Source organism: Phyllobates terribilis, unplaced genomic scaffold, assembly GCF_046119375.1.
Source record: "Phyllobates terribilis strain yellow unplaced genomic scaffold, ASM4611937v1 Scaffold_5__5_contigs__length_657084704, whole genome shotgun sequence".
Taxonomy (NCBI): Eukaryota; Metazoa; Chordata; class Amphibia; order Anura; family Dendrobatidae; genus Phyllobates; species Phyllobates terribilis.
Window position 1 is genome coordinate 531409087 of NW_027362765.1, and position 11785 is coordinate 531420871.

General features: G+C 36.9%; 1 protein-coding gene across 13 annotated transcripts in view; it reads left to right on the forward strand.

The window, feature by feature from the left end:
* The window catches only part of PAX2 (paired box 2), a 72973-nt gene extending 61509 nt beyond the window's left edge, over positions 1-11464 (forward strand). For 3 of the 13 annotated variants that reach the window (XM_073685753.1, XM_073685758.1, XM_073685755.1), the window contains 4 exons: positions 4010-4111; positions 4611-4709; positions 9096-9182; positions 10544-11464. In XM_073685753.1, coding sequence (XP_073541854.1) covers positions 4010-4111; positions 4611-4709; positions 9096-9182; positions 10544-10665 — 410 coding nt within the window. In that variant the 3' untranslated portion in view covers positions 10666-11464. Of the gene's footprint in view, positions 1-161; positions 372-4009; positions 4112-4610; positions 4710-9095; positions 9183-10524 lie in introns of all 13 variants that reach the window. The other 10 variants (XM_073685759.1, XM_073685762.1, XM_073685760.1 and 7 more) reach the window with 6 other exon arrangements.
* The last annotated feature ends 321 nt before the right edge of the window (positions 11465-11785 follow it).

Here is an 11785-nt window from a genome sequence, read left to right on the forward strand (position 1 = left end):
CAAATAGAGAAGCATTTTTTACTCATTTTAATCCCGCTTTATTTTATTTTATTGCTTTTATCATTCCATTTACATTTATACATATATTTTTTTCTCTTTCTGTGTTCCACCCAACCTGTGTTTGTCTGTCTTCTGTCCATCCATTTCCTTCTTCCTCACAGAGAGTTTCTCCTCTCACCTCTATGTAAAGCAAGAGCCTCATGAAGCCTCCCTTACTCCCTTCACTCCCTCTACACTGGCCAGCTCGGGGATGGCTGATCTTCAGCCCTTTCAGATGGCCCTCACCGTTGATGCGTCCACACCTACGTACAGCTCCTTCACCCACCATGGCCCTTCCTACGGGCAGTTCGGCAGCCAGCCACTAATAGCAGGTACCAAACTTCCCTCATGCATAAGTCATCTGCCTAATCAAATTGGGAATTTATCTGACTATTTGAAAATATTTTTTCAGATCCACCCTACATAAGCTGAAGAGATTGCCCTGATTTTGATTACAAGGGCTTCTGTCTACTTATAGATAGTTGTTTGATTTTAGAATATGTCATTTTTTTCACTATCAGAGAATAGTTGGCTTGAGTGGCAGGGGAATATCATCCCCCAGGCTGACATTGTTCATAACCTGACCTGCAAGATCAGAAGAAAAATTACTAAAATATTTTTAGAGCCAAAAGTTCATAAAGCAAAAATATGTGGCGTGGAGGCTTCTAACTTGCTTTTGAAAAACTCTGTAACTAGAATTTATCTTTACAATGAGTGCTGTATATGTACCTTGTATAATTGCTGTTTATTTTATATAACTCATATGCTTAAGACTGGTTTCACACCTCTGACGTTCTTGATCCATACTTGGACCACGATACATGGACTGGCCACATGTCTACTGATCCAAATTCGGCAGCCTCATATATACCTAGGAGGCCCATGGCCAGTCTGTGCATCGCACTTCGAGTATGGAATGTGAAACTTGGATGTGTGAAACCAGCCTAATGCAACATCCTATAATAAATTATATCTTAAGATGTTACAGTATAGTGAAGAAAATATGATTAAGACATATTTTTATTATCAGTACAGTGGTGTGTCTATGTAATGCTCCTAGCACAATTTATTAGCTGGAATCATAGTAGCAAGTAATTATTAGAGCAGCTTCAAATTAAAGGAGTTATCTCATGGAGACAACCTCTTGCTATATGCATGTGGATAAGTAGAAAACCTTCAACAAAGAGCAGCGCTTCCTCTGACAAATAAGTCATTAAAAGAAGATCTTTCAGTAAATTTTTCATGCTAAGCTGGACATATGATAAAATAGGGCACCTAAACAGTAATTTTTTTTAAAGTCCAAGTGGGCATTACCAGAAAGCTTTCACTGGGGATGTGCACTTCTCCCTCTTTCTGACCCTGACCAATCATAAACAGGCAGCCACACACTGGGGAAAGAAGGACACCCCCCACAATAGCTTAGAATAGGCTCAGCATGAGACATGTATTGACAAACAGTCTGCACTCCTTGCTGCAGAGTGATGATGTGTGCTGGAGCTCAGCAGACCTGAGTGTGATTAAATGACATATTTGAGCTCTCATGTTCAGCAGGCAGTGTAGGTGCAAGGACAGTGCTGCAGAGTTCAGTCCCATGACCAACACTTCTAGTAGGTCTCCTCTCATAGTTCTGTCAGCTTTGCCAATCATAAACAGGCATCCACGTACAAGAGGAAAAAGAAAACAACCCCCTATAGCTTAGAACAGGCTCTTTGTGAGACATGTATATGCCTGTTTATGATTTGCAGAGCTGACAGTACTATGAGAAGAGAGCTACTAGAATTATTTGTAATGACATCAACTCTGCAGTACTTGCTCTTTCCCCACACTTACTACCAGAAATGAGAGCTGAAAGCGATGCAGTGATGAGAGCAGACTTCTTGGCAATACATGTAAATATAATACACTGAGCCTGTTCTAAGCTATTGTGGGGGCGTGTTCTTCTTTCCCCAGTGTGTTGTTCTCTTTTTATGATTGGTCAGCGTAAGACAGAGGAATAAGTACACACCCCCAGAGATATCTTTATGGTAATGCCCACTTGGAATGAAAAAAAAAATTAGCTGTTTAGGTGCCGAATACTTTGATTGCTAATATCTCTGCAACGGAGAAGTGAAATATATAGAAAAAGTTTTATTTTGCTCTGTAGTGACTTATATCTTGGGTCCAGTTCAACATGAAAGATTTGGTAAAAGCTCCTCTTTATTTACATGAAATATATGTTCAATACCTTATCACTGCAGGCTCCAGAAGCTGGACGGTAACAACCAAAAGATCTCCTGGTAAGCTAAAATTTAAAAAGGGTGGATTTAAAGGGAACCTTTGAGTCGATCCATGGAGAAAAAAATGAGGGCAGCATGAATTGCAGTCTGAATGCACTGTTGCAGCCAAGGATATTATTCTTTAAAACTCTCAGTCTTTTCAGACAAAATACATTTTAAAAATCTGTCTGGCTCTTCCCAGAGCTGCTTTAAGGTGAATGACAGGTCTCTTCCTAAGTACACATGAGAGAGACCTGTAAATCACCTGGGTTGGTGCTAGAAAGTGACAGCCGGGGCCGCAGGGTTTCAGAGGATAATATACCTGGCTGTTATCATGCACCAAGGCAACAATTCATACTGCCCCTGGTTTGGACAGCATGGATCACCTGAGAGGTTCCCTTTAATAAAAACAAATCTTCAAAACTTAAACCATGTTCAGACAAAGATGAATGTGGCAAATAAAAAAGTGAAAAACCTGATTTACAAGGTGGGACTGAGTTCTTTTCTTTTTAACAACACTTTCCTTTGGTCAGCACTGCAAAACTGCATAATATGAAGAAAAGTAAGTACTGTGAGTTGATTTTATATTCCAAGAACTTCAACTTCAAGACAATGAATGTGTATGAAGAGTTAACAAACTACTGATATAATGTTTTTTCCCCCCGAAGAAAACTTTTCAATTTTTGTCGATACTGTTCAAATTGTTGTATGCAAACGGTGGTGATATGTATACATTAGCCTATGGTTTTCCAATGTCTCTCCTAATAAAAATTATTAAATTATCACTGTGAATTGTTGAAAATATTTAGGTTTGATGTTTAACCTTACAGCAAGCATGTAACATGGGATTTAGATAATTATGGTCATAGTCAATGCACTTTAATAATTTGATTATAATGACCTAGGAAAAACAGAGATAATTTGTAATCTTGTAAACCAGTAATCCAGACTTCTGTAGGAATGTTAGGTTCACTGGGTCCAGTGAAGTGATCAAGAACATTGAAACACCCCCGACTTCCTGAGCTGAGCTTTCCTGCAGGATTTGCATGCCATTGATAACCAAGTATAAGTCAACCATAAAGTTCTATAAGAACAGTCATATAGATTCAGTCCTGCTAACTTCTGTTTATAGACTAATTACCACGGCTAGTATTTATTGGAAGTTGGCTGGCAATAGAGCAGTCTTATCTGGGATTAAAGAAACTCAGCTACATTGACATCACTTCCAAGTTGCTATGCCTGATTAGGTTGCGGATATTTACACATGACTGGCACTGGTTATGGAATGTGTGCTATTTTCTCGTCACTTTCCTATATCTAACAGCACACTATATGCTAGAAAATCCTATATATCATTCTGGAGGATTGTACTTAGCATGCACCAAATACAGGATTTACTTTTGGAGTATCAAATCTAGCCAAATCTAAATTCTTGAAATGTATACCACAGGTTAGTTATTCCAATATAAAGTTAAGGCATACGATTTTTCAGCTACTTTTTACCTCTTTAATATGGAATGTTAAGTTCATATTTTCCATTGATTGGAATCCTATACAGTAGTATATAAAATTTACTAACGAGCTAGGAGCTACTGCTCTACTATTCTTTAACCCAACATTGTGTGTATTCATTGCCAGCTGTATAATAATTACATTTTTATGTCAAACTAAGATTTATTCCACCATCTAAAAAAAAAATGTTTATGTGTTTATAGGTCGAGACATGTCAAGTACAACCTTGCCTGGTTACCCTCCTCATGTTCCTCCAACGGGACAAGGCAGCTACCCAACCTCAACACTGGCTGGAATGGTACCTGGTAAGTCAATATTGTATTGCAATTTATTTTTAAACATCAGTATTAAGTCATAAATGCTAAATATTTGAGAATTCTACATTTTATAACTAATTACTACACCTTTAGATACACTACCTTTAATTTGTACACACTTTTGGGAAGAAAATACTGGTTAAGAACGGTACTGACACTTAAGCACACAAATACATACTTATTGAGGGGAACGGTATTTGTTGATTATCTAATGATTGCTCTAAAAGGTCTCTGAGAGCCAATAGTTCTGGTTGCTGTTAAGTCGCTCAACCAGAGGAACCACTGAGCAGAGAAGGCAATGGGCCATAGTACTGTAAATGGAATGCTTTCACGGGGCCGGAGCTATATTTTACAATTAATAGGGGATTAAATCCCTTCCCCTCTCATAGTATATCACTAGGTACTCTTAGCGCTTGACACACATAGTACGCAGCACTCCACAGGACATTGACAGGGAAGAAGCATCTCATTATCACTGCATTGACAGGCACCAACGTTTCGGTCCACCATTCGGTTCAACCTGTGGAGTGCTGCTCATGTCTGTCCAGCTCTAAACCTTGTCTGTTTCACTGCAGGACTGGGAGTGGTGAGTCTAGCACATTGTGCATATCTATGTCATGTCTTCTACTTATGTTCTTCTTACATTGTGTAATTATGATTCTACTAACAATATAATCAAAGCTAAATGTGACAATGTATTATGATTTTATCCTTTCTTAATTGTTTTGATCAACTTCTAGTCTTGAGCGTAGCCTGTATTCACTTATGCAACAGTTAAGTTTTTCTTTCAGCATTTGGGGAACATCACACGTTCTAGAAAACTTCAGAATAAATCTTTTTATGGGCGAAATAGTGAACATTATGATAATATAATTTAATAAACCTGCATTCATGAGAAAAAAATAAGTACACCCTCTTTAAATTGTATGACTTTAGATATCACATTCACAACATAATAAAAAAAATATTTTTGAAGGTCTTAAAATTAGGTAAATACAACCTCAGATGAACAATACTTGACAAATTGCAGTGTATCATTATTTATTTTAAAAAACCTAGCCAACAATGTAGAAGCAGTGAGTGAAAAATTATGTACACCCCATGAATCAGTATCTTGTATAGCCACCTTTAGAAGCAATAACTGTATGAGTTTATCAGTCTCTCATCATTCTGGAGGAATCTTGGCCAACTCGTCTTTACAACATTGTTCACTGAGTTTTGTGGGCATTCCTTTATGCAAAGCTCGCTCGAAGTCTTGCCACAGTATTTCAATTGGGATGAGGTCTGGACTTTGACTGGGCCTGTTCGACAACTTGATTCTTTTCTTCTTCAGCTATTCTGATGTAGATTTGCTGGTGTTCTTATGATCACTGTCTTGTTGCATGACAAATTTCAACCCAATTTAGCTTTTCTCTACAATACTTTGACTGTACTCAATGACTGTAAGTTGCACAGGTTCTGTGGCTCAAAAAAAAGCTCAAATCATTGCCCCTCCACCACCATGCTTAACAGTTGGTATGAGGTGTAGATATTGATAAGCTGTATTTGTTTTTCACCAAATGCAGGATAGGACATTATGGCCAAACATCTCCACTTTGGTCTTGTCTGGTCAAAGTGGTATTATAGATGTGGTTAGTAGCTAGGCCAAACGAAAATGATGGACATCTAGGGATGCGGAAGATCCAAAGGAATGAAGTGAAGATCCACCACAATGAGTAGAAGACAAAGATTCCAAAGCTTTTCTATTTCAGGTTTTAGAGATACAATGCATTTTGAAGCAGCTGGATTTATTTATCCAGTAGAAAGAGACATATGGTGGAAGGGTTGCTAAAAAGCTTAAATATACTAGAAAAGGAGCCAAACAATACAAAGAAATGCCTGTGGAAAAGATACTTCAAAAAGGCATATGACAAATACAATATAGGCAAGAAGTATTTAAGAAGAGCATTCATGTAATAACATTGTGGTCACAATTTATTATTGTAATTTCTCTATTTTATTTTACTGTAGTGGTTTCTTTATTAGTGGCTTTAGTATTTAAGCTTTTTTCTCTATACATTTTGCTACATTTTTTAAGTTGTCTTTTTTTTGTGTTTTAGTTTCAGATAGATTCAAGAAATGTGACTTTTACCAAATGTAGCATTTTATGGTACATCTCACTCCAGTACCTGCCTGGAGGAGGGTTTCTGGTAGAGGTTTCATTTTGCCACATGTTAAGTCAAATGTGGGACTTTTTTACTTTTTTGGTGATTAAAAGTTATAAAAACTAGTTAAGGACAAAAATAAAGTGCATTTTAAATTTTAAATTCATGTAATGCATTCAGCATTTTGAAGAATTTGGTGCAAAAAATGTCAGCCAACTCAGACATTAACTCTGGTTTCACCTATTGAAGGAAGCAATCCTAAATTTCAACATTAACCCTTTAAAGGGCCTTGCCACATGACTTAACTAAGGATAAATAGCCAAACCAGAAACTCCATTTGCAGACTCATGTTTTGGGGTGTTTGCCCCACGTACGTACAAAGCAGGAGGACTGCTTTAGCTGAGTAAGAGGCTCTGACGGGAGGCTTTTTCCTGGTAACCCTTCCAAACAAGCCATATTTGCTCAGTCTTTTTGTAATTGTAGTGGTATGAACATTTAACATGCTAACTGAGGCTTTTAAAGTCTGATCTGTGACTCTTTGAGTTTTTTACAATTTTTGTGAGGGTTGTACAGTCTTCCATTGGGGTCACTTTGCTGAGACATCCACTCTAGGGGAGATTGTCATCTGTCTTGCATGTTTCCACACGTGAATAATCTTTCTCACTGTAGAATGATGGACTTTGAAATTGTTTGGAAATGGCCTTACAAGCCTTCCCAGATTGATGGGCAGCAACAATTGCTTCTCTAAGATCATTGCTTATGTCTTTCTTCCTTGGCATTGTGTGAACACATGCCTGAATGCTCCAGACCAGCAACTACCAAAACGTCTAGGTTTCTAGATGTGGTCACACTTGCTGATAAACAATTAATTAAGGGCATATGATTAGTAGGTCCTGGCTGCTACTTACCCTTTAAAATTCTTAAGAAAGCAGCAAGTGTGTACTTAACTTTTCACTCACTGCTCTGCAGTTTGGCCAAGTTTTTGTCAATTAAATACTGAGATGGTGTTAATTGTCATGTGTTATTGCTCATCTGAGGTTACATTTACCAAATTTAAAGATTTATTATTATGCCCTGATACATAAAACCATAGAATTCAAAGAGGGTGTACTTCGTTTTTCTCATGACCGTATGGTCCTATTTGAATTGCTGAAGTGTTAGAAAAAGTCATCTGCCATCACAGGCATCTTATTTCACATTTATAGACAGGAGTATAACAAGATCTAATGGTTCAGTACTTTCTTACTGAACATATTTATAGATACAGTGTATTGATCTGACGGACAAAGGGCTATTTCTCCTAGGCACAGGTTTGACAATACATTAATGTCCATGTTTATTTATTCTGAGTTATATAACACAAATAAGAGTGAATGCTCCATTAAATGACACTGCATAAAGCTGTAGAACAGACACATATATTTCACCCCTAACGCTCCACTCCCTAATATACAAGAGTGTTTGTTTGAGACATTACTGTATGACTTAAAGAAAAAGGAGTCCAGGTTGGTGCAGTGAACTGCTGGGAAGGCCTAGCGGCCGGGTGAACAGAGAGGGGAGTATGGAAATAAAATTCAATGCTGATGAGGAAATTACACTTGTTTCATTAGTGATCAGGCAAAGAGATAGCTCAGTCCCTTTTGGTCACAGTTGAGCTCAAAAACTCATTATCCTCCTGTATGCATGCTTTCACTTCTCGTCAATAAACACTTCCCACTAACCGCTATTCCGCTTCCACCCCCTGCGCACACCTATAAACACATGTAACTTTTGCTGTTCTGTACACATCCTTCGTATGTCTAATATTCAGTAGTGCTAAAATAAACTAATGGGATCTGCTCTGTATGCATATATATAAATAAATATATATAATATATATTTGTAACATAATGGGCTCATGATATCAGATCAATGTTAGATACAATATTAGAAGAAATAGCAATTTGTTTACATCATTGTAGGAAGTGAATAATATCTCAATGACATTTTGTTCCATGTTAGACATTACCATTAATTTTTCTTCCTTCTTTGGTGATATTCCTAAAGCTTTTCCAAGCCTCAATTTATTTATTCAGCCTTTTAGGTGTACTAATAAGTGTAGATGCATAAAAAAACCTATATAGAAGGAGTTCAAAGCACATTAATGCAAAAAATAAAATAATGTAATTTTATGTGAACAATATTTAAAATCATGCCTACAATAATTAGAACACAAGACTGTACAACTAGGAGATACTGACATCAGGCAAGTAAGCACATAAGTAGAAGCAACAGATTATATATAAAATACAGCCATGATATCGCAAGCGGATACCTATGAAAGTCCAGGTCTAGAAGAGGGTATTTCAGAAAATATGCTGAAGAAATAGCCAAAACAGAGTAGAAATGAAACATGTCAAATAAAGATGGATCACAAGTAAACGTGCACAGTGGCATAGGTAACCTCACCAGTCTGGAAACCAGCACCCAAAGCGAGTTTCGCACCTAGCTTCATCAAGGGGTCGCATAGTGCAGCCAAGGAAGAGTTGGAATACTGATGTATATTGCATTTTTAACTATAAAGTAATTTTGAGTTCACCTTACATATTTAGTTGTTTGTCTCACATTCTGTTACCTTTAGTGTTAAATATGATATATAGCACATAACTGTATATTCTAGATGCATTAATGCATTAGACTAAACCAATATTTGTGAACCCTTAACCAATGAAACCACTGGAACCTAACTTTATTGGTCAATTCAAACAAATATCTATCTTTTGTCTACATTTGATGAATATATAGTAGGTACTTAAAATTAATTAACATTTAATATTTTGACTTTCTAGGAAGTGAATTTTCCGGAAATCCCTACAGCCATCCTCAATACACAACATACAATGAAGCATGGAGGTTTAGCAATCCAGCATTACTAAGTGAGTAATGATCTAAATGCAGAGATATAGCATTTTAATATTCAATGCTTTTTAAAGTGGTTGTCCCAGTATTAAATATCATCTTTAGTGCATTGAATACAAAATTACCAATGTAACTTTAAAATAGTTATCAAATTGAACCTGTCACCAGATTCAATAATACAAACCGCATATATTATTATATAAATCCCTTAGACCTGTTAAGGAAACTTTATTTACTTTGACAATCCATGTCATACTGGCTGTATAATACTTTGGGATAGTTTAACTAAATATCTATACATATAACCTGAATATCAGCTCCTCAGTGTCCCTCCTGCTGCTGAGATCTCACACTGCTCAGTACAAGCTGCAGCTGTCAGTGAGGCTGGGTGGGCAGAAGCTGAATACACCTTGACTCATTTCACTTTATAGCTGGACTCATCTTAATATCAGGATTATAAAGCCATTCCAACGTGGATTTTGAAAGTAAATACACCAGTCTCATCAGATCTAAGAGATCTGTTTAATAAAATATGCAATTTGTGTTGTGAAATCCTCTGCTTTAATAGCAATTTTAGACTTTGGACATAAAATGATTCATAGGGAAATCCCCTCAATGGGAAAGAATAAAACCTGATGTACAATTATTGTATTCTAACGTCCTTGTGAAAATGGTGGGAAGTATGGAAAGTAATTCATACTATCACATGTTTAAATGAAACCCAGTGACGTTACATTTCAGCATACTCCCCTTGTAAAAGTGTATCTGATAAAATTGTTATTCCAGGACAGAAGCACTATTCAGCGCAGACATGTTTCTTTATAAGACTTTGTTTATATCTTCCATAGGCTATATGTTTGTACAGTGAGTGTGTTACCATGTGTCTATCATATAGTGTTGCATGTTGCCAGCTACATGGCATCTTGGAGATACATATTCCCATTAGAGGTGCATTTACCCTGAACGATTATTGTAAACCAGAGTTCCTAGGAACACTCGTTTCATGATAATCATGCAGTTTAAACAGGCTGGCGATCACCTCTATGCTTGCTGAAAAATCATTATGGTTGGATCGCCATTGCCAAGTGTAAACAGGACTTGCGCTGCAAGGAGGAGTAATGACCGCCTATGTGCACTGAGCGATCTATTACAGATGGTGGAGTGCGCATTAAACCACGGCGGATCAGTAAAGGTTTACCCTATGACGGTCATTTAGTACCGCTGTTCGGTTAGTGTAAACAGACCATAAGATTGGGGTATATTTGGAAAGTATAAAGTGTATTTTTGTTGTGTTTGTCTTTGTTTTGTTTGCTTGTTGTCCTTTCAACCAGTCCATTCTTCTCCTGTGTTAACTTTCAGGTTCCCCTTATTATTATAGTGCCACATCCAGGGGCTCCGCACCTCCCACTGCTGCCACTGCCTATGACCGCCACTAGTTACCATGGAAACCATATGAAACTACATGGCGAGAACTTAGGCCTCCATATTGTACCTGTGTGAGCATCATCATCTTGGGAAGAGGAGTGTCTCATGCCATGCCTCCTACAATCACTCACCTACAACTACTGACTATTCAGGGGCTTCTGTCTACCACCCGCCTCCCCATTCTTACTTTATCCACACACCTGACACTGGAACTCTTTTGTTGCAGAAGAAAGGCCCATAAATTTATTTATACTGTGGACTTTGGGACCTTAATGCAGCAACATTTTAACATATTAGCCAGTGTTACTATGCTCAAATCAGCAATGCAAAGAAGACATTTTTTGTAGGACTCCGAACAACCAATGTTATTTGGTAAATCAGAACTAGATGGAAACTAATTTGTAAGCCAGAAAAAGAATCAAAGGAGGAAGATATTCTCAAATATTTCCCATCTAAATGTGTACCATTGGAAAGATCTACAGAGGACAGAAGAGATCTGACGGAATCATGATGAAGCAATTAGCAACTGGGAGACTGTAGGAATCAAAAAAGTGTTTCATTAGTGATTTCTCTCGGGAATTTCAGAACTAACCCCTCTCTTTTCCTTTCTACCTTGGATTGGATGCCTGTCTCTCACACTCCATTCATTGTGCGTGGCATGTCATGAAACTCCATATGGACACCGTACCAGTGAACGAAAAAATGAAAAATTAAAAAAAAAAACAATCATCTCAGAGAAGACTGGAGGACATTTTAAAGTCAATTGACTTAGAGAAAAAAAAATAAAATATATGAATATATAAATATATATATAAAATACACTGTTTTTATGCTTTATCATGAAGGTCTGTACAAATTACAATAGACATTTTTTTATATAAAAAAACCACAAAAACAAAAAATGCTGAAAATGGAGGAGAATGTCATAGGAATATGTAAAGAAGGCAGTTCTTGAAATAATATTTCCTCTTTTTTGTTTTGTTTGCACTAGTGTGTCGGAATACAATGTCAAGGGATCCTGTTACATCCCTTCGCCATAAAATCATTGTGGGAAAAAACAAACAAAATACAACATATGGCTTTGTAAATTCAACATTTTTTATTTAGACTTAATGGCACTTACAACCTAGATTTGTGGTTTACATACAGTTTCCATTGCCATTGATTTTAATCCTAAAATATAACATTTACAAAT